The 22,598-nt window shown below is 50.7% G+C and overlaps 1 protein-coding gene across 1 annotated transcript in view; it reads right to left on the bottom strand.

Moving 5' to 3' along the window:
• LOC140396386 (stabilin-2-like) overlaps positions 1-22,598 on the bottom strand; it is a 246,525-nt gene that overhangs the window by 180,034 nt on the left and 43,893 nt on the right. Inside the window, exons 13-18 of the mRNA XM_072484967.1 lie at positions 20,823-20,966; positions 8,805-8,867; positions 8,204-8,320; positions 6,892-6,945; positions 3,294-3,374; positions 1,200-1,358 (exon numbers count right to left, since the gene is read on the bottom strand). Coding sequence (XP_072341068.1) covers positions 1,200-1,358; positions 3,294-3,374; positions 6,892-6,945; positions 8,204-8,320; positions 8,805-8,867; positions 20,823-20,966 — 618 coding nt within the window. The remainder of the gene's footprint in view (positions 1-1,199; positions 1,359-3,293; positions 3,375-6,891; positions 6,946-8,203; positions 8,321-8,804; positions 8,868-20,822; positions 20,967-22,598) is intronic.

Genomic DNA, 22,598 nt, shown 5'->3' with positions numbered 1-22,598 from the left:
CCCAGACCGGTCCACCCACTATCTCTTGGCATGCCAACCATTTAATTCCATATCTGGGAGGAGGAAGTTCCTAGCTTGGGAGGTCTTTTATCCTCGCCGTGCTAACTGTATTGCAGCTGACCTTGCTCTGGGCAGACAGAGGTTCCACTACAAACCAGGCCTTAAAGTTAACTGGCAAAGAGGGTCAGTATATATGTGGATCATGTACCTGCCTCTGTCCTCCCACTAGAATAAGGTCTATACAGGTAGTGGATATGGGGAGTGGCATGGGGGTGGGGGGTGGGGTTGGGGGGGGGGGGCAGAGAGAGCGAGGGAGGGAATGCCAAGGTGTCAGGACTGTTTTGTGCACAAGCAGCAAGAAGTGGGGGCAATGTGGGAAAATATACGGACAGCTACTGGTCAGAGCCTGAACACCACTGGACGGGACCAGCCAAAAATGGGAGGATGAACTGGGGACAGAGGTAGGATGGGGACTCTGGAGTGAAGCACTGAGCAGGGTAAACTCCACCTCCTCCTGCGCAAGCTAAGCCAAATGCAGCTCAAAGTGGTGCACAGAGCGCACCTGACCAGAACCCGAATGAGCAGATTCTTCCCGGAGGTGGAGGACAAATGTGAGCGGTGCCAGAGGGGCCCGGCCAACCACACACACATGTTTTGGGCTTGCCCCAAACTTGCTGGGTTCTGGACCGCCTTCTCCGAGGCAATGTCCAAAGTTGTGGGGGTGAGGGTGAAGCCATGCCCAATAGTGGCAATCTTCGGGTATCGGAGCAGCCAGAGTTACACATGGGGAAGGGGGCCAACGCCCTTGCTTTCACTTCCCTAATCGCACGCCGGAGAATCCTGCTCGGCTGGCGATTGGCAGCACCACCCAAAGCTGCAGACTGGCTCTTTGACCTCTCGGAATTTCCCCACCTGGAGAAGATCAAGTACGACATCCGTGGGTCAGAGGAAGGCTTCCTGGACACTTGGGGGCAGTTCATCGGCCTGTTCCAAAACCTGTTTGAGGCCAGCAACGAGGAGTAAGCCAGGGGAAAAAAGAAAACAAAAGATGAAGAACCAAAGGACTGCGCAACCCGGGGGGTTAAAAAGATTTTCAAAAAAAAAAAGACTGTTTTGTGAACTATCAGCATGACTTTTTTGAAGATGAGAAATACGCATCAAATAATCCTAGTGTCCTTTCGCCTGATGCCAACTGTTACCTTGGTAATCTTGTATGTTTTGTCGTCACATCTATGTGGAAGGATTGGGAGAATGGATGGAGGAACCAGAACACCATTCAAAGAGTAGATCCTACCGTTCTTGCCGAGTATGTCCGTTTCGTCAATAGCTACATTCGGGTCACCCAGTAAAATCTGCCCCTGCGCAAGAGATTAAAAAAGCTTAAAAGAAAGACCTGAATTTACATAGCACTTTTCAGAAGCACCGGCCATCTCAGAGTTTTATAGTCAATGACGTACTTTTGAAATGTAGGCCAAAAGTTTCCGGCCACACCAGTTTTCAGAGATATTGGTTGAGGACATTGGCCAGGACACTAGGGAGAACTCACCTGCTCTTCTTTAAAAGTGTGACATGGGATCCACCTCCTCTACCAAGAAGGCAGACAGACAGTACTACGGATTAACACCTCATTTGTAAGATAGGACATCCAATACTGCAGCACATTCCCAGTGCTGAACTGGAGTATCAGTTTTAATTGTTGCACTGACGCGCTGGAATGGGATTTAAACGTGGAACCTTATAACTCAGAGCTGAGACTGCTACCAACTAACCACAGCTGACACCCAAAATAAACTTACAAATGTATTTTGAAACAAGCTACGAAAATCGCTGTACGTCAAAGTCACCAGTATTTGGCTCATCCATGAATCAATCTGTATCATTGGAGTCACGTTATCTTGGGAGGACCTAGACATTGTGTATTTTCATTCCCTTATTTATGCTTTGCATGAGATATCTTACGCAAGGGGTGCTCAAGCTGTGGTCTAGGTAGGCAGCTTTGGCACATACTTCAGAGCCTCAAAGCCATATGTCAAGTTTAGCTTCAGGTTGCTATCAAACTGCACATCATTCAAGCCATTGCTGCTGTCAGATCATACACAGTGGTGCAGTGGTTAGCACTGCTGCCTCATGGCGTCAGGGACTGGGTTCGATTCCGGTCTTGGGCGACTGTGGAGTTTGCCCGTTCCCCTCGTGTCTGTGTGGGTTTCCTGCGGGTGCTCCAGTTTCCTCCCACAGTCCAAAGATGTGCAGCTTAGGTGGATTGGCCATGTTAAATTGCCCCTTAGTGTCCAAAGATTAGGTGGGGTTATGGGGATAGAGCGGGGGAGAGGGCCTGGGTGGGGTGCTCTTTTGGATGGTTATCCAGCAATGAGACAAATAACAGGCCTTTCCAAAGTTATAGGCCCTTCAGAATCCGAACAGGATAAAGCAATGGGCAAGAAATATGAGCACAAATAGGATTGGGAATCCTGGGGCTTGTTGGCCAGATTGCTCAGGATCCCAGAACACAGAATGTCTTTTAGCAACCACGGCTGGTAGAGCACTAACTGGGCAAGGGGAAAAATATAACAACAGACTTGATAAATGGAATCACAGGAACAAAATCCTGCAGTTTCTTCGCTAACCGCACTGTCTGGACCACTTCAGTGCATAAACTACAACTTTTTTATTCATTCATGAGATGTGGCCGTCGCTGGCTAGGCCAGCATTTATTGCCCATCCCTAATTGTCCTTGAGAAGGTGGCTGGCTCCTTGGACAACTGCAGTCCCTGCGGTGTAGGTACACCCACTGTGCTGTTAGGAAGGGAGTTCCAGAATTTTGACCCAGCGACAATGAAGAAGCAGCACTCTATTTCCAAGTCAGGATTGTGTGTGGCTTGGAGAGGAAATCACAGGTGTTGCTCTTGTCCTTCAAGGTGGTGCAGCTTATCGGTTTGGAAGGTGGCAATTGATAAGTTGCCACAGTGCACCTTGTAGGTGGTACACACTGCTGCCACTGAGCATTGCTGGTGGAGGGAGTGAATGCCAAAGGTTCAAGAAGAACGCCCACACCCATCTCTCAGGGGCAACCAGGGATGGGCAATAAATAACAGCTTTACCAGTTTTCCACATTTTTCCAAATCCCTGTTGAAACCAATGGGAGTAAAACAGGTTGTTCATCCACGATAATGCTATATCACACAAAATAAAATTGGAAATTCTATCCAAGTAAATGTCCTGTGTTTGATGAAACAAATCAGATTTTTTAAGACACGTGAATTCATGCTTCATTATTGAGTAAAGGATTGACTTACATTGTAGCTAACATTCAATGCCACGCGTTGATTTGCTAAGCTCAGGATGTTGGCTGAAGAGAGGAGACTCGAAACTTCCAGCTGGTTAACACATAACAAAAGCAATGTGTATTTACTACAATCCAATATCTTGGGTTATTTGCCCTTACTTAATCCAGGGCAGTGCAATCTACCACAGCACTTTACAGGTGGGGCAAGGAGGCTGGTCCCAGTCAATCCCAGCCAGACAGAGATTAAATTCTATGCTGTTGGGACCAATCTGATCCACAACACCTTAAAGGGTCCGAGTTGCTGTGGCAACATGCACTTTTACACGCACAAAGCAGTTCAGAACTCAAGTGATGATAGAGGCGCCTGCTCTCTTTCCACCACATGACTGGCCAGGAATCTGTCCTGATCTTACCCTTTTACAGATTGACATGCAACCTGTTTGCCCACATGATGAAGGCTCCCGACTCAAACTGGAGCTTCTGGCTCGAGAGGTAGGGAAACCACCCATTGTGCCACAAGATCCCCAATTCCGTCTTATTATTATCCTGGAACTGAATGGCTTACTCGGCCATTTCAGATGGCAGTTAAGAGTCAACCACATTGGGGTGGATTGTAGGCCTGACCAGGTTGGCACGGTAGGTTTCTTCCTCATTCATGAACCAGGTGGGTTTTTAACAACAATCAACAACGGTTTCATGGTCATCATTAGACTAATACCCGAGGGATTTGTGTCTCGAAGAGAGGTTTGCAAGCATAGAGGAGCTGAGGGAGAAGGTAGTGCTCCAAGGGGAAGCAAATTTAGGTATGTACAAGTAAGGGACTTTGCACGGAAAGTGTGGGAAGGATTTCCCAGACTGCCGAAGTATGCCCTTCTGGACATGGGAGGGGAGGGGAGGATTGGGAACATATTTGGGTGCCTGGGAGAGCGGGGGGTGGGGGGGGGTGGCTACAGGTGGCGAGGATCAAGGAGAAATGGGGGGAGGAGTTGAGGGGGGAGATATGTTGGGGAGTGTGGAGCAAAGCATTATGTAGAGTGAACATGACCTCCTCATTTACGAGGATGAGCTTGATACAGTTTAAGGTGGTGCACACGGTACATATGACTCGTGTAAGGATGAGTGGGCTCTTCCAGGGAGTGGCAGAAGAGTGCGAGAAGTGTGGACTGGGACCAGCAAACCATGTCCATATGTTCTGGGGCTGTGAGAAGCTGGAGAGATACTGGGCGGGAGTGTTCAGGACGCTAACAAAGAATGTGGGGGAGGAGGTCAGGCCAGACCGATGATGGCGATCTTTGGGATATCGGAGAAGCCAGAGCTGATGGAGGGAGGAATGCCGATGTCGTGCCCGTCACCTCTCTGATTGCCCGGCGGAGAATTTTACTGGAAAGGCGGTCGGCATCGCTGCCGGCGGTGGTGGCCTAGCTAGGGGATCTCTATGATTTCCTCCAGTTGGAGAAAATCAAGTATGAACTGAGGGGTTCAGCAGAGGGCTTTGATACAAGGTGGGGACTGTTCGTGGCCATGTTTGAGGAGCTGTTCATTGTGGGGGAGCGGGGGGGGGAAAGGGGGGTGCGCGGGGTGAAAACGGGGAAAACATCTTGTACAGACTGTAAAACTGTGAGCTGGGAAGCGTGTTCCCCGGATTATTTATGTTTTGTAACTGATTGAATAAGTTTGGAATAAAATACATTAGAAACAAATTAAACTAACACCAGATGTGGTGGGTTTCGGACTCGTGTCCCCAGAGCATTATCTTGCGTTTCTGGATTACAAACCACCATGCTACCACCTCCCCTTATCCATATTCACTGCTTAATGTATAACCTTTTTTACATTGGGAGACCAAATCTGGACTGGGTCTTGTCTTGTCGAAATCCCCCATTCTGTCTACAGTAGCCCAGACACTGAGTTACTTGTAATTCATCATTTTAACAGCCCCTCCTCCCCTTTCTCACTCTGACCTTTCTGTCACTGACCTAGTACACAATTCAAGCTTCAAGAACAATCACTGGGGCTTATTTTAACCTAAACCATCCATTTGAAACTAACAGGGTCAGAGGCAACACTGGTTTCACACCATTCCAGAATTTGCTACCCACTAAAGTCAGTGGTGGTTAATATTGGGAGGATTTAAATCAATGATCCGTATGTTCCCATGAAATTCTTACCCAGTGAATTAGATTAAAAGTTCCTCCATATCACCCTTCTCCTAGCCATCCTATAACCCTCCAATCTGAATATTGCTTTCAACAACTTCATATGTTTGATCCAGAGAAGATGTTTCCACTTACCGGAGAGGCCAGAACTAGCAGCTATAAATCTAAGATAGCCACTGATAAATCCAATAGGAAATTCAGAAGAAACCTCTTTACCCAGAGAGTGGTGGAACTTGCTACCGCGGGGTTGGGGTGGAGAGTAAAGATGTTTTTAAAGTGAGGATATATCCAGGAAGAAAATAAAGGTGATGAAAAGGGATGGGAGGAGACTACACTGGAGCATACATTGGGGCGGCATGGTGGCACAGTGGTTAGCACTGCTGCCTCACTTCATCAGGGACACGGGTTCAATTCCACCCTCGGGTGACGGTGTGGAGTTTGCATTTTCTCCCTGTGACTGCGTGGTTTTCATCCAGGTGCTCCGGGAGTTTGGCCCTACAATCCAAAGATGCGCAGGTTAGGTGGATTGGCCATGATAAAATTGCCCCTTAGTGTCCAGGTATGTACAGGTTAGGTGGGGTTACAGGATGGGCGAATGGGACTAGGTGGAGTGCTATTTCAGAGGGCCGGTTGCGACCCAAAGGGCCGAATGGCCTCCTGCGCTGTGGAGATTCTATGAAATTCTGGAGTAGACCAGTCAGGCAGAATGGCCTGTTTCCATGTTGTGATTCAATGTAATTCTATGTAATACCTGTAATTTCTAGATCTATTTTAATTTCATACTTGATCCTAGGTTTTCCTTTTACTCCATTTCCCAGATCTACCACTTAGTCAGAACTTACATAAGCGCTGAATTTTCTTGAGTGTCTTTCACACCCTACACTATTATCAGCTGAAGTTTGAGGAACAGCACCTCAGTTGTAAAACCAGAGAATGATGCAGCACAGAATGAGGCCTTTCGGCCTATCGCACTAGTGATAGAGCTATACAATTGACCCAATACCCTGCTCTTCCCCCAGTATATTGCCCATTCTTCTTTGAACGTTATCTGCTCCCAGTGCCCTTTCAGGCCGTGTACTTCAGATCACAACAGCTCGCTGCCTAAAAATGTTTCCTCATGCTGCCTCAAGTGTAAGAACTTTCATTGCGTTTGGTAATTTCAGATCATAACCACTGCTCCCCGACAAGAGGTACTGGCACTGATTTACTTACAGCTCCTCGAGACATATCTCTTGATATTTGTTTCATTTTGCCCCATTTTGCTTACAATTTGTCATTCACTCACTCCTGCCTTGCATCTGACCCCAGACCTTCCTTATTGTTCTTTCTTCCACTATGCCCATATGAGTATATCCAATACGTTTTTGTTTTTATTTTACTTTTTCAGAATCCGCAGTATTTTGCTCTTGCTGTGTAACTTCACAATTGTTTTCTGATTAGTGAAGAACTAACCTCAGTTGCAGGAATGATGTGATGTCTCACCAATTCCTTAAGCTTCCATTTGCCCTGGACAAGAATGGAATGAAATATTACAAACACCACAAATAATTCTGACATTGCACAGAATAGACTGCCGTTCACACAGGCATGCTATCAGCAGAGAGACTCACCGAGCTCGTTGCTCAGAACTATTCACACACTCAGAAAATGATCCCATTTAAAGAAAAGCCTTGGGCTGGATTCTCCGCTGTCAGGATTCTCCGTTACGCCAGCAGCGCTCCCATGCCTGGAGATTTCCCGATGACATGGGGCTGCCCACAATGGGGAACCCCATTGGCCGGCTGGCGGGACGGAGAATCCCACTGTCAGTGGGGGGCGCGGGATGGACAATCCTGTCCCTTATGTTCTGATGAAGGGTCATCAACCTGAAAACACTGGGCAGGATTTGCTGCTCCCAACCCCCCCCCCCCCCCCCGCCCCCGCGCGCTCCAAGCGGGTACATGCGACAAGGGGGGGGCACCATCAGCAGGACTGGAGGATCCCGCCTGTGGAAAGGGATGGAGAAGATTGGCCTCAGTTTCTCTCTCCCCACAGATGTCCTGCTGAATACTTCCAGCATTTACAGATATACAACCTTCAGATTTACAGCACCTGAAGAATTTTGCTGTTTAATTTAATGCCTTTCGCATCCTCACAACATTCTTCGTGGTAAGTGAATTATTTTTGAAGTACAGCTCTGTTGTATTTGTCGCCCAAACCAATTTGTGCACAGCAAGATTCCGCAGCCAGGAGATGAGTTAATCGCTTTTTGGAAGACTTACTTGAGAAATAAAATTCAGTAAAGGCCATGGGAGAACTCCACCACTCTGCTTCGATGTTCATTGGCATTTTTATATCTGTCTCAACAGGGACATGGGTCTTTGTAACACTCCATCTGAATGATGACACCTCGGGTGGTGCGGCACTCTCTCAGTACTGCACTCGTAGCGTCAGCCTAAATCATGCGCTCTAGATTCTGAAGCGGGTCTTGAACCCATGACATGATATATCTTCGTGCTGCCACAGAACCAAGGCCGATGTCAAAAGAAGTGCGTTCAGGTGTAAAGAATCTCGCAACTGCCTCATTATTAACATGCTATTAAAAAAAACCTAAAGGGTGAGGAAATTCATTGTGGTTTGTGTGATTCCACAGGCAGAAATTTACTGGCTCTGCTAAAACCCTACTCCCGTCAGGCCTAACACAATTCGAATCTACCTATAAGCTGGCAGTGGGGTTTAGTATTGTAATAACATTTCCACAGCAGAAAACAAGTGCTTTTGTTACCTCTGTTGAAAGCAAGTAATCCAGTGCTTCACCCTCTATGCCGTCCAAAGCACTGTTGCTTGGAACGAAAACCGTAAACGGTCCAGAAGTTTCAAGGAGTTGGGCAAGATTACATTTCTGGTTGTAAAAAGGAGAACATTAATGAAACGAGAGGGGAAATCGACACAAAGCTGCCTCAGGTCTCTCTTTCCTAAGCACAGCAAGCTGAGTAGGTGACATCTTATTAGTTTTCTTACTTTTTTTCAAAAGATTGGCAGTAACCGACTGAAGCTCTTCTCACATTTGAACTAGTTCCTCTTAAGGGAGCCAAAAGGAATGAATTTTATGAAAAGGCCATTAAAGCATCATTATTCATTATTCCCCATAGTTCTTGAATTTTGTAATAAAATGGACTGAATTCTGCGCCTCCCCAGCCGTGTGTTTTTCGGTGACGCACCGACACTGGCAGCGGGATTCTCCGTTCCCGCCGCTGACCAATGGTATTTCCCATTGTAGCCACCCCACGCCACCGGGAACTCACGGGGTGGGAGTGCGCTGCCAGCGGAACAGAGAACCCCCCCCCCCAGTGGAGAATTCATCCCTATCTTTCACCGACTCTTACCTGTAGAAATTGCATGTACCTCTTGAACTTTCCATTTTCTGAAATTATCGTGTACAGGGTTTTCTGAGGGAGCAAGGAAATAAACAACCTTATTAATGGACTCGGAAAACAGATGCGCCCAACATGGGTCGCAGAAAGGAGAGCATAAGATACAGATTTCTGGCAGATTTTTCTCTTTAATTTAGGGGAATTGAATGATCAGAGTTGAAGGTGTATGAGAATGTAAATAATGTATTTAATCAGATCAGAGACTTGGGGAGAGATGTGGTGTAATGGGTTAATGTTAAATATGTAAATAGACAGTCTACATCATCAGTGATGTAAGATCACATGACAACGGAGTAAGCTGAGAGCTGACAGGTTCCCACCCCGAAGGACATTCGTTAACCAGTCAGATTTTCACCATGATGCACGATCAATGACTATTAAAGCGAGGTTGTAGTCCAACTGAAGGCTTTAATAAGCTAGATGTTTCCCCCAGCAGCTCAGGTGCAGAATGAGGGCTGCTAGGGCGGCACGGGGTCTTATATCCTGCCTATCAGGGCGGAGCTATCATACACTCTAACCAATAGAAAGCATACAGTTTCCACCAATGGTGCTTTAGCCTATCAGGTACCGTAATACCTATAATACCACATTAACCCCCTGTTAAAAAAGAGTCCAGCGGGGGTGGTGGCCAGAAACTACAAAACATAGCAACATGGTATAATTAGTTATGGAGGTACCGTAATACCTCTGTACAGTGTTTAGTAACTATTTACAAGTCTGGTAGCTATGTACATTTGATGGTTTATATTTACAGATTACAGTTAAAATGAAGCAATCGGTCGATCGGGGGCCCTGGTCGTCCTCTGTGATCGTCGGAGCTTCGGCAGTGACTCCGGTGGAGGCACGGGCGTCTGTGGCTCCGGGAGCGTGGCTTCGATCTCCATGGCAGCTTCGTCACCCCTAGACGGCGCTGGTGGGGAAAACGGCTGACTTGGGAAGGGAGTGCCTGCGGGGGGCGTCGGTGGGTGGGGGTGGGGGCCTAGACGGGGGCGGCGGAAGGACCGATCCTCCTGTAAGGTGCTGCGGTGGAGGGGAGGGTGGGATTGGTGGCTGGAATGTGCGTGGGGTTCCGGCGGGTGGCAGGTCCCGTAGGGAGACCGTATCTTGTCGGCCGTCAGGGTACTGGGGGTTAGCATGGAGCAGATGGACCCTCTCGACCAACGGGTCCGACTTGTGCGACCGCACGTGTTTTCGGAGCAGGATGGGTCCGGGAGCTGCCAGCCAGGTCGGGAGCGCGGTCCCCGAGGGGGACTTCCTAGGGAAGACAAGGAGACATTCGTGAGGTGTCTGATTGGTGATCGTACAAAGCAGTGACCGGATGGGGTGGAGGACACCCTGCAGGACTTCTTGCCAGCGCGATACTGGGAGGTTCCTGGACCGTAGGGCCAGCAGGACGGTCTTCCAGCCCGTTCCGTTGTCCCTCTCTACCTGTCTGTTACCCCGGGGGTTGTAACTGGTCGTCCTGTTCGAGGCGATACCCTTGCTGAGCAGGAATTAACGCAGTTCGTCGCTCATAAAGGAGGACCCCCTATCGCTGTGTATGTAAGCGGGGAACCCGAACAGTGCAAAGATGCTATGGAGGGCCTTGATGACGGTGGTTGCGGTCATTTCGGGGCAGGGGATGGCGAATGGGAACCGGGAGTACTCGTCAATCACGTTCAGGAAGTACGTGTTGCGGTCGGTGGAGGGGAGGGGGCCTTTGAAGTCCATGCTGAGGCGTTCAAAGGGATGGGAAGCCTTTATCAGGTGCGCTTTCTCTGGCTGGTAGAAGTGCGGTTTGCACTCCGTGCAGATTTGGCAGTCCTTGGTGGCTGTCCTGACCTCCTCGATGGAGTAGGGCAGGTTGCAGGTCTTGACAAAATGAAAAAAGCAAGTGACCCCCGGGTGGCAGAGGTCCTCGTGGAGGGCTCGGAGGCGGTCCACTTGTGCGGTGGCACATGTGCCGCGGGACAGGGCGTCAGGAGGCTTGTTTAGCTTTCCGGGACGATACAAGATCTCGTACTTGTAGGTGGAGAGTTCGATCCTCCACCGCAAGATCTTGTCGTTTTTTATCTTGCCCCGCTGTGCATTATCAAACATGAAAGCCACCGACCGTTGGTCAGTGAGGAGAGTGAATCTCCTGCCGGCCAGGTAATGCCTCCAATGTCGCACAGCTTCTACTATGGCCTGGGCTTCCTTTTCAACTGAGGAGTGGAGGATTTCGGAAGCATGGAGGGTACGGGAGAAGAAGGCCACTGGTCTGCCCGCTTGGTTGAGAGTGGCCGCCAGAGCTACGTCGGACGCATCGCTCTCGACCTGGAAGGGGAGGGACTCGCTGATTGCGTGCATCGCCTTTGCAATGTCTGCTTTGATGCGGCTGAACGCCTGGCGGGCCTCTATTGACAGGGGAAAAACTGTGGATTGGATCAGGGGACAGGCCTTGTCCGTGTAGTTTGGGACTTTTGTGAGGGCCACGAAGAATCCAGCATGAGTTTCAAGGATATAAAGAAATAACATTTATTTACAATAACATATATATACACAACAGCAGCAACCTCGCTTGCTGCTTATTCCTTCCTGCTGGTTCCAAACTGGCCAGCTTTATTTATACAGGGAGTCTGCTAATGATTTCTCCGCCCCCCTCATTGGGGAAGCTCATACTCCCACAGGATTGTGGGATTGTCATTTGTCTCCAGCCAATGGTAAGCAGGCAGGTTATAACATCCCTCCCCCACAAAGTCCAAGGAATCCACCAAAGACCCTGGCGAAGGAGGGCGTCGGACCCGTTTTGCCGCAGGCCGGACACCATTTGCACGAGGCGCTGGATCGGGCGGCGTGTAACAAGACGGAGACCGGCGCTTCCGTGATGAACGGCATAACGGTTGTACATCCACGGCCCGTGGGCCCGAGGATTCCCCCTCTGATGCGTCCTGTGTCTCCATCGCGGAGTCAGAGTCTGCTGCCTCTGTCATCTCGGCATCTCTATCTCCGCACGGTTCTGTAACGACCTGCGCAGGCTTTGAGTGAGGCACCAGAGGAAGATTGTGAGGACTACTTTCCATTGTCTCTGGTCTCTGTGGCTGTAGCAATGAGCTCCGGGGGCGGGGAATCTGTGGAAGGGATAGTCTTCTGGACCGAACGTGGTCTACATGTTTGCGCTGGAGACGACCCTGGGTTGCACCTGGTAAGATATAGGGCCCGTTTGGCGAAAGATTACGCCAGGGACCCACTGGGCACCACCAGCAAAATTGCGAACGAACATTGGGTCACCGGGCGCAAACTGCCGAATCAGCTGATGCCGAGAAAACCCCTGTCCCTGCCGTTCTTGTGTGCGGCGTACTTTTGCGCCAATGTCCGGGAAAATCATACTAAGGCGGGTGCGAAGTCTCCGGCCCATTAGGGGTTCGGCGGGAGCTACCCCAGTCACCGCATGGGGGGTGGTCCTATACGAAAACAAAAAGAGAGCCAGTCTCGTGCCATTGATCCGGAAGGCTGCTTCTTTAGGCCTCGTTTGAATGTCTGCACTGCGCGCGCTCTGCCAACCCATTTGAAGCCGGGTGGTAAGGGGCAGTGCGGATATGGCGTATGCCGTTCATCTTCATGAACCTTGCAAACTCCTCACTGGTGAATGGAGTGCCGCTTTCCGTGACCAGCACCTCGGGGAGGCCATGTGTACGAAAAGACAAATGCATCTTCTCAATTGTTGCGCAGGACGTTGTGCCGAGCATCTTATGCACCTCTAGCCATTTAGACTGGGCGTCGATTAATAAAAGGAACATGGATCCTTGAAAAGGGCCTGCGAAATCCGCATGCAAGCGCGCCCAAGGCCGACCTGGCCATTCCCAGTGATGTAGGGGCGCGGCCGGCGGAAGCTTCTGATGCTCCTGACAAATGGAGCAGTTTTCGGCCACCTTCTCAATGTTGGCGTCGAGGCCTGGCCACCAAACATAACTCAGGGCCAACATTTTCATTTTGGTCACACCTGGATGCCCATTGTGCAAGTCTCTTAGTATCAGCGCCTGTCCTTTTTCCGGAACAATCACACGCGCCCCCCACAAGAGGATGCCGTCTTCCACGCTGAATTCTGACAGCGTGGAGGAAAATGCCCACCATACAGGACTATGTGCCGAATCTTTGACAGGACTGGCTCCGTCTGGGTCCACTCACGGATCTGTGATGCCGTGACAGGCAAGGTGTCCATAAAATTTAGGGTTGCAACCACCTCACCGGTCGTGGGGGTCGACATGGGGCCAGTCGATAAAGGCAATTGGCTCAGTGCGTCGGCATTCGCTATTTGCGTTCCTGGTTTGTGCTCCAGAGAATACTCGTATGCAGCGAGCAACAAAGCCCAGCGCTGGATCCGTGCAGAAGCAAGGTATGGGCGGTATTGGCTTATCCTCTCTGAAAAGTCCCAGCAGAGGCTTATGACCAGTCACGATAGTGAAGTGGCGGCCATACACGTACTGGTGGAAACGTTTCACCACAAAGACCACCGCCAGGTCTTCCTTCTCGATCTGCACTCACTTTTTTTCCGCTGCAGTCAATGTGCAGGAGGCGAAAGCTATCAGCCGCTCGGCCCCGTTCTCCATCTTGTGGGACAGGACGGCCCCAATACCATACGGGGATGCATCACATGTGACGAGCAAAGGCTTTCCAGGATCATAGTGTGTTAGTAACCCAGACGACGACAATTGTTGTTTTACCCGCCGGAAAGCGGTTTCTTGCGGCTGACCCCAAGCCTAGGTGTGATTTTTCTTTAGCAGAAGATGCAACGGGGCCAGCGTAGTTGCCAGATTGGGGAGGAACTTCCCGTAATAGTTTACGAGGCCGAGAAAAGAACGAAGATGCGAAGTGTCAGTCGGGGCGGGAGCCTGTTGAATCGCGCGCACTTTCTCTGCGACGGGGTGCAAACCTTCGCGGTCCACCCGATAACCCAGGTAGACTACTCCCTTTGCCTGAAAGACGCACTTTGTGCAACGCAAACAGACTCCAGCCTCCGAGAAGCGTCTAAGGACGCTTTCAGATTTTCCAAATGTTCCTGCTCCGACGTCCCTGTGATCAAAACGTCATCTAAGTAGACAGCGACACGTGGTAAACCTCTCAAAATGCCCTCCATAATGCATTGAAAAATAGCGCAGGCAGAGGATACTCCAAAGGGCAAACGTGTATATTCATACAGGCCCCGGTGTGTATTAATCGTTACATATGGTCGGGAGGCAGGGTCCAGCTCCAACTGTAGGTAGGCGTGACTCATATCTAATTTTGCGAACGAGAGTCCACCTGCAAGCTTTGCGTAGAGATCCTCTATGCGAGGCATTGGATATCGGTCGAGTCGGGAAGCCGTATTCACTGTAAGTTTATAGTCGCCGCACAAGTGAACTGTGGCATCTGGCTTCATTACAGGTACAATTGGTGCTGCCCAGTCAGCGAAACGGACGGGCCTGATTAATACCCAAAGTTTCCAAACGAGTGAGCTCCCCTTCTACCTTCTCAAGCAAGGCGTAAGGCACCGGGCGCGCCCGGAAATAGCGCGGTGTGGCTCCTGGTTCAACTTGGTATGGGCTACGCCGCCTTTTATTTTCCCCAAACCAGGCTGGAATACATTTGGGTATCGTCCGAGCACCTCAGTCAACCCTCCAGAAACTGGTTGGAGGATGTGCTGCCACTGCAACCGCAAATGGTGCAACCAGTCCCGACCAACAGGCTGGGCCCATGGCCGCGCACCACGATAAGTGGGAAACGCCTCTCTTGCCGTCCATAAACAACTGGGGTCATCATAGTTCCTGCAATGTCCAATGATTCCCCCGTGTAGGTGGCCAACCTGGCCTGTGTGTCGGTTAATGTAAGGGTCTGTATACCCTGCTTGATGCGGTCGAATGTCCTCTGGGCGATCAAGGAGACCGCTGCGCCAGTGTCCAACTCCATCTCAAGCGGCTGACCATCGACCTGTACTGTCACCTTAATGGGGGTCACACGGGGAGCTGCCACACAGTGCAGCTGCAGGCAGTCGTCCTCCATCTCCACATCCTCAGGAGTAGTCGCCGCAGGTTCATCCACATGGAAGGTACGGCCCCTGGACTGGTCCCAGTTTCGGTCGGAACGACGGCGCTTCTGGCATCCCCAGGACCGGCGTCCGCGACGGGGTCGGCGCCTACAAGTCTGACACGGACATGGCTCCTCATCCATTGGTTCTGGAGAAGGCTCCCTTCGGGGAGGAATGTCCGACGGCCACTGGCGTCGATCCGGACGTCGTCTCGCCCAAGGTACCGCAGGAGTGCGGAGGGACGCTTTCGGACGGAAGGGTTTGCGCCCCAAGGCATGCACTTCCATTCCCTGTGTCTCCTGCACTCTTCGTTCTGCGCTCTCTCGGGACAATACTATTTGAATGGCCTGTTGAAAAGTCAATGTTGGCTGAGCTAACAACTTTCTCTGGGTGGCCGCATTGTTAATACCGCAAACCAAACAGTCGCGTCACATTTCTGACAAGGTCTCACCATAGTCACAGTACTCCGCAATCCTGGAGTCCTCTCAGCGGTATTAAACCGGTAACGTTGGACTCTCGTGGACGGGGTTGGGTTAAAATGCTGCCCCACTAAATTCACAAGTTCATCAAACGTTTGGTGTCCGGCACAGCTGGGTACGTAAGGCTCCTAATCACCCCAAACGTATGGGGGCCGCAGGCGGTGAGCAATATGACCACCTGGCACTTGTTTTTGGTGATATTGTTTGCCCAGAAATAGTAACGCGTCCATTGTGCGTACTGGTTCCAGCTTTCCAGAGCAACATCAAAAACATCCAAATGTCCGTAAAGAGGCATGGTATAATAGAAAACAACTTCCAACCTGTATCCAACAAAAATCCAGGGAGGTGGCTTCAGCAGTGTAGACAGCTATTCACTTTAACCCTCGTCGCCAGTTTTGCGAGGGCCATGAAGAATCCAGCACGAGTTTCAAGGATATAAAGAAATAACATTTATTTACAATAACATATATATACACAACAGCAGCAACCTCGCTTGCTGCTTACTCCTTCCTGCTGGTTCCAAACTGGCCAGCTTTATTCATACAGGGAGTCTGCTAATGATTTCTCCGCCCCCCACATTGGGGAAGCTCATACTCCCACAGGATTGTGGGATTGTCATTTGTCCCCAGCCAATGGTAAGCAGGCAGGTTATAACAGGGACCCACTGAGCGTAGTATCTAAAAAACCCTAGGCAGCGTTTCAGGGCCTTGGATCAGTGAGGGAGGGGGAACTCCATAAGGGGGCGCATGCGTTCAGGGTCGGGCCCTGTGACTCCATTTCGCACTACGTAGCCGAGAATGGCTAGACGGTCGGTGCTAAACACACATTTATCCTTGTTGTCTGTAAGGTTAAGGATTTTAGCGGTCTGGAGAAATTTTTGGAGGTTGGTGTCATGGTCCTGCTGGTCGTGGCCGCAGATGGTGACATTATCGAGATACGGGAATGTTGCCCGTAAACCGTACCGGTCAACCATTCGGTCCATCTCGCGCTGGAAGACCGAGACCCCGTTGGTGACACCGAAGGGAACCCTTAAGAAGCGATAGAGCCGCCCATCTGCCTCGAAGGCAGTGTATTTGCGGTCACTAGTACGGATGGGGAGCTGGTGGTAGGCGGACATGAGATCCACCGTGGAGAAGACCTTATAATGCGCGATCCTGTTTACCAGGTCGGATATGCGGGGGAGAGGGTACGCGTCCAGCTGCGTAAACCTGTTGATGGTCTGACTGTAGTCGATGACCATCCTATGCTTCTCCCCGGTCTTTACCACCACTACTTGAGCTCTCCAGGGGCTGTTACTGGCTTCAATGACCCCTTCCCTCAGTAGCCTTTGGACCTCTGACCAAATAAAGATCCGGTCCTGGGCACTGTACCGTCTGCACCTGGTGGCGACGGGTTTGCAATCCGGGGTGAGGTTCGCAAACAGGGAAGGCGGGTGGACCTTAAGGGTCGCAAGGCCGCAGACAGTAAGGGGGGGTATAGGGCCGCCGAATTGGAAGGTCAGACTTTGAAGGCTACACTGGAAATCTAAACCCAGGAGTGTAGCCGCGCAGAGATGGGGAAGGACGTAGGGACGGAAGTTTTTGAACTCCCTTCCCTGGACTATGAGGTTTGCTACACAAAACCCCTTTATCTCCACTGAGTGTGAGCACGGAGGCCAGGGAGATATTTTGATTCACGGGGTGGATGAGGAGAGAACAGCGCCTTACCGTGTCGGGGTGTATGAAGCTCTCCGTGCTCCCAGAGTCGATTCGGCAGGACGTCTCGTGCCCGTTGATAAATACGGTCGTCGTAGCGGTTGAGAGCGTTCGAGGCCGAGACTGATCGATAGTCATCGAGGCTGGTCGCAGCAGTTGAGAGTTCTGTTCGGGCAATGTGTGGTCAGCCGAGTTGGGTTCCTGGGGGTTTATCCAAGATGGCGTTTGCCATTGGTCGCACATGGCTGGGGGTGCACAAAATGGCGGTGCCCATCCCGCCAACGTGGCGTCCGCGGAACAAGATGGCGGCGACCGCTGGCCGCACGGGGCCCGTAGAGAAGTTTGTGGTTGCGGTCCGCATTCACCGCTGGAGACCGCGGCAACCACCCGGGCCTCGCATACCCCCACAAAATACCCCTTTTTGCCGCATCCCTTGCAGGTGGATGTGCGGGCCGGGCAGCGCTGGCGGGGGTGCTTGGCCTGCCCGCAAAAGTAGCAGCGGGGCCCCTCGGGGTTGCCAAGCCGCCTTGCAGCGCAGGCCTGTGGGGGAATGGGGGAAGTCTCGGGGTTGGCCGCGGAGGTGTTCCACGCTGCCCAGGGGGCTGACACGCAGTTGGGAACGTAAGCGCGGGCGTTCCTGGAGGCCACGTCCAGGGAGCATGCAAGGGCCCATGCCTCCCTGAGACCCAGGTTGCCCTTTTCTAACAGGCGCTGGCGGATTTGTGACGATAGCATACCTGCCACAAAAGCGTCCCGGATTAAAAGTTCCGTGTGTTCGCTCGCCGAAACTTGCGGGCAGCCGCAGCTTCTGCCCAACACCAGGAGTGGACGGTAGAATTCCTCCAGCGATTCCCCAGGGGTTTGACGCCTTGTTGCAAGCAGGTGCCGGGCGTAGACCTGGTTTACCGGGCGAATATAGTGTCCTTTTAGCAGCTCGATTGCTGCATCGAAGTCTTCCGCTTCCTCGATGAGGGTGTAAATCTCCGGGCTCACCCTTGAGTGCAGGACGTGCAGTTTCTGCTCTCCCGTGGGTGCGTTTTCGGCCATCTCGAGATACCCTTTGAAGCACGCCAGCCAGTGCTTAAAGATTGCCGCTGAGTTCGCCACATGGGAGCTAAGTTGCAGACACTCCGGCTTGATTCGGAGCTCCATCCTTTCTCCTTAAAAAAAAACTAGCTTATTAAATTGATGCATGATCAAGGACCACTAAAGCGAGGTTGTAGTCCAACTGAAGGCTTTAATAAGCTAGATGTTTCCCCCAGCAGCTCAGGTACAGAATGAGGGCTGCTGGGGCGGCACGGGTTCTTATACCCCGCTTATCAGGGCGGAGCTATCATACACTCTAACCAATAGAAAGCATACAGTTTCCACCTTTAGCCTATCAGGTACCGTAATACCTATAATACCACACACCACTCTACAGCAACTTTCACCACTGTTTTCTGCTGCCGTCTCACACATGATCAGATTCACTGTGTCACAATGGGGTTCTGAACCCTGCTCCGGTTTCTTCACACAGTCCAAAGATGTGCAGGTTCAGTGGATTGGCCATGTTAAATTGCCCCTTAGCATTCAGGGATACATTGGTTAGGTTAAGGGGTGATAGGAATAAGGCATAGAAGTGGGCTTGGGACTCTCTTTCAGAGAGTCGGTGCAGACTTGATGGGCCAAATGTAGGGATTCTACGATTCTGTTTTATTAAAAATATGTTTATTCAAATTTTTCAACAAATTTTCAACAAACCCCCCCCCCAACAAAAAGAAAGAAACAAGAACACAACAATCAGAGATTATACATTGGATTTCCCCCATATACAATAACCCCCACTATAACATTTAAAAACAGAAATAGGGAAACTCCCCCACCTTCACCCAAATGCCACCCCAAAAGAACCCCCCCTCTCCTCCCCACCCCCCCCCCCCCCCGCCCTTGGGCTGCTGCTGCTGACCTCCTCCTAACGCTCCGCGGGATAGCCTAGGAACGGTTGCCACCGCCTGAGGAACCCCTGCACAGACCCTCGCAAGGCAAACTTTATCCTCTCCAGCTTGATGAACCCTGCCATGTCATTGATCCAAGCATCCACACTAGGGGGCTTCGCATCTTTCCATAGTAGCAAAATCCTCCCCCGGGCTACCAAGGACATAAAGGCCAGAATACCGGCCTCTTTCGCCTCCTGCACTCCCGGCTCATCCGATACCCTAAATAATGCCAATCCCCAGCTCGACTTGACCCGGGCGTTCACCACCTTGGACATAGTCCTCGCCAAACCCCTCCAAAACCCATCCAGCGCCGGGAACGACCAGAACATATGGACGTGATTTGCCGGGCTCTCCGAGCACCTCCCACATCTATCCTCCACCCCAAAGAACCTACTCAACCTCGCCCCTGTCATATGCGCTCTGTGAGTAACTTTGAACTGTATTAGGCTGAGCCTGGCGCAAGAGGAGGAAGAATTAACCCTACTCAGGGCATCAGCTCACAGACCCTCATCTATCTCCTCCCCAAGCTCCTCCACCCACTTGCCCTTTAACTCCTCCACCGAGGCCTCCTCCTCTTCCTTCAGCTCCTGGTAAATCGCCAAAACCTTGCCTTCTCCAACCCATACACCCGAAATCACCCTGTCCTGAATCCCACGTGCTGGAAGCATCGGGAATTCCCTCACCTGCCGCCTCACAAACGCCCTCACTTGCATGTACCTGAAAGCGTTTCCCGGGGGTATCTCAAACTTCTCCTCCAGCGCCTCCAGGCTCACAAACGTCCCATCAATGAACAGGTCCCCCATTCTTCTAATCCCTGCCCGATGCCAGCTCCAAAACCCCCCATCCATCCTTCCCGGGACGAACCGATGATTCTCCCGAATCGGGGACCAAATCGAGGCTCCCACCTCACCACTGTGTCGCCTCCACTGACTCCAGATCTTCAGCTTCGCCGCCACCACCGGACTCGTGGTGTACCTTGTCGGCGAGAGCGGCAGCGGTGTCGTCACCAGCTCCCTCAGGCCCGTGCCCACACAGGACGCCATCTCTAGCCTCTTCCGCGCCGCCCCCTCTCCCTCCATTACCCACTTACGGATCATCGCCACATTGGCTGCCCAATAATAGCCGCACAAATTCGGCAGCGCCAGCCCCCCCCCCCCCCCCCCGTCCCTGCTACGCTCCAGAAACACCCTCTTCACCCTCGGGGTCTTATTCGCCCACACAAATCCCATGATGCTCCTGCTTACCCGTTTGAAAAAGGCCTTGGGGATCATAATGGGAAGGCACCGGAACACAAACAGAAACCTCGGGAGGACCGTCATTTTGACCGACTGTACCCTACCCGCTAGTGAGAGTGGCAGCATATCCCATCTTTTAAAATCCTCCACCATCTGCTCCACCAACCACGTCAAATTGAGCTTGTGCGGGGCCCCCCAACCCCTACCTACTTGGATCCCTAGGTACCGAAAGCTCCTTTCCGCCCTCTTCAGCGGTAGCTCGTTTATCCCCCTTCCCTGGTCCCCTGAATTCACCACAAAGAGCTCACTCTTCCCCACGTTGAGTTTATACCCCGAAAAGTCCCCAAACTCCCTAAGGATTCGCATGACCTCCGCCATCTACGATTCTTAGTGTCAGTCGTCCTATCCCATAATCACAGAACTACTATCTGCTATACAATTCCCATCTGCGAATGTGGAATGTTTGCTCCCACTCAAAATGCAGTGCTCTGTTAGACCATTTCATGAGTAAAACATTCAAATGGAGTGAATTTTGCCTCTATGGTGGCCCATTAACTTTACCTCCTTGCTGCTTTTAACTGTGGGTTCAATCCCGTCCATCACTTTATCGACAACGTGTAGCAGGCCATTGGAGGCAATAACATTCCCAGTTAGGATCCGTGCCTTTTTGTTGCTTCCACTAATGCGTAGCTTTAGCTGGTTATTCTAATGAAGAGAAACACAAAAGATATCGACAATCAAAGCTGAAACACATGGAGAGTAACAGCATTTGAGATCTGCCTATAACTCTTTGTGCACAGTGATATCATGTCTTATTGTTGCTCTTTAGGACTGCATTCACACTATAAAGGATCAAGGACAGGCCCCATGCTGAAATTGTGAGACTGCCCCCTCTGTGGAACCTTTCTCTGCTTCACAGCTTCACATCAGGACCAAGTAGCAGGCACAGACTGCAGATGTAAGCTGCACCTTCTTAACTTTGGTGTAAATCCGACTGCTTTACACTCGTACAGTTGCAGTATGAATAAAGCCCAGTTAAATGTATTTTCATGCACACTTCCAATCAATCAAATAGACTACACCATTTGTACTGATCCTGAATCTTATAGGATGACAGAAGTAATTAAGATAAACTGTGTAAATAAAGTGCCCAGAGTTCGTCCTTGGTTGTTTATTTCGAAGTAAGTGGACCGTCCTTTGCATGCTAACTTTAACAATACAAATAGGAAGTTTCTGAACTGCTTGCTGTCTTCAGTCTACCCACCACAGTGCTGATTGTCCATTGTACTTGGCTTCATAGGAAGGATATAGACTGAAATAAAATCATTTCCTGCTTTTGAGCAGCATCAGGCAAATAAAATCACAAAGGAATGTTTGTTATTTTTTTATTGGTTGTCTTCTTGCTCCGAGACACGCAGTGACAAATGAACAAATGCACAAAGATGTGTTTTTTTCTCTCCCACCATATAATAATATTTATTTGGGAATTGTTACAGGATAAGAACAGAAGCTGCAACAGTAAGAATAGATACTGGGGATCTCCACTGTGCGTGCTCCCAATTATCCACCTGTCTGATATATGAATGTACAAAAGGACAGGCCGGCACAGGAGTTGGTTTATCAAGCCTGCCCCACACACCATGATATCTGGAGGATCCTGACTGGATACTTCCTACAAGTCCCATCCCCAGCATATCCTGCAACTTCCACAATAATGGAACCTTGTGTGTGAGACCAAAAAATGCAGAAAAGATCCTCTCTGCCTCCTTCAGGCGATCAAAGTGTGTCGAGGAGAACACCCGCCGACCATATAGCTGTTAATCTACTGACTTTCTATACTCTGCAATCTCTGTCCCTGAATCTATCGGGATGTACATGTTGAAACCGCCACAGGTGCTGTGAAGTTACCCTCTGCCGGGAGTATCACTTCACATTCCTCCTGTCACCCACACAGCAAAGTTGACTGGTACAAATGCAAAACAAAAGTTGTTCCTTTGAATATCGAAGATTGAGGGATGATCTAATTGAAGACGGAAAAGGGGAGCAGGAAAAGGCCATCTGTCCATCAATCCTGCTACATTGCAGAAGGAGGCCACTTGGCGCATCAAGTCCACACCTACCCCCCATGCAACCCCACCCAAACTGCACATCTTTGGACACTAAGGGGTAATTTTAGCATGGACAATTCACCTAACCTACACATCTTTGGACTGTGGGAAGAAACCAGAGCACCACGGAGACACGGGGAGAACATGTAAACTTAACACAGTCACCCAAGGCCGGAATTGAACCTGGGTCCCTGGTGCTGTGAGGCGGCGATGTTAACCACTGTGCTGC

Source organism: Scyliorhinus torazame, chromosome 19 (genome assembly GCF_047496885.1).
Source record: "Scyliorhinus torazame isolate Kashiwa2021f chromosome 19, sScyTor2.1, whole genome shotgun sequence".
In the NCBI taxonomy this organism is placed as follows: Eukaryota; Metazoa; Chordata; class Chondrichthyes; order Carcharhiniformes; family Scyliorhinidae; genus Scyliorhinus; species Scyliorhinus torazame.
The sequence above is the reverse complement of the archived record's forward strand: the minus strand, read 5'-3'. Positions and strand labels throughout refer to the sequence as shown.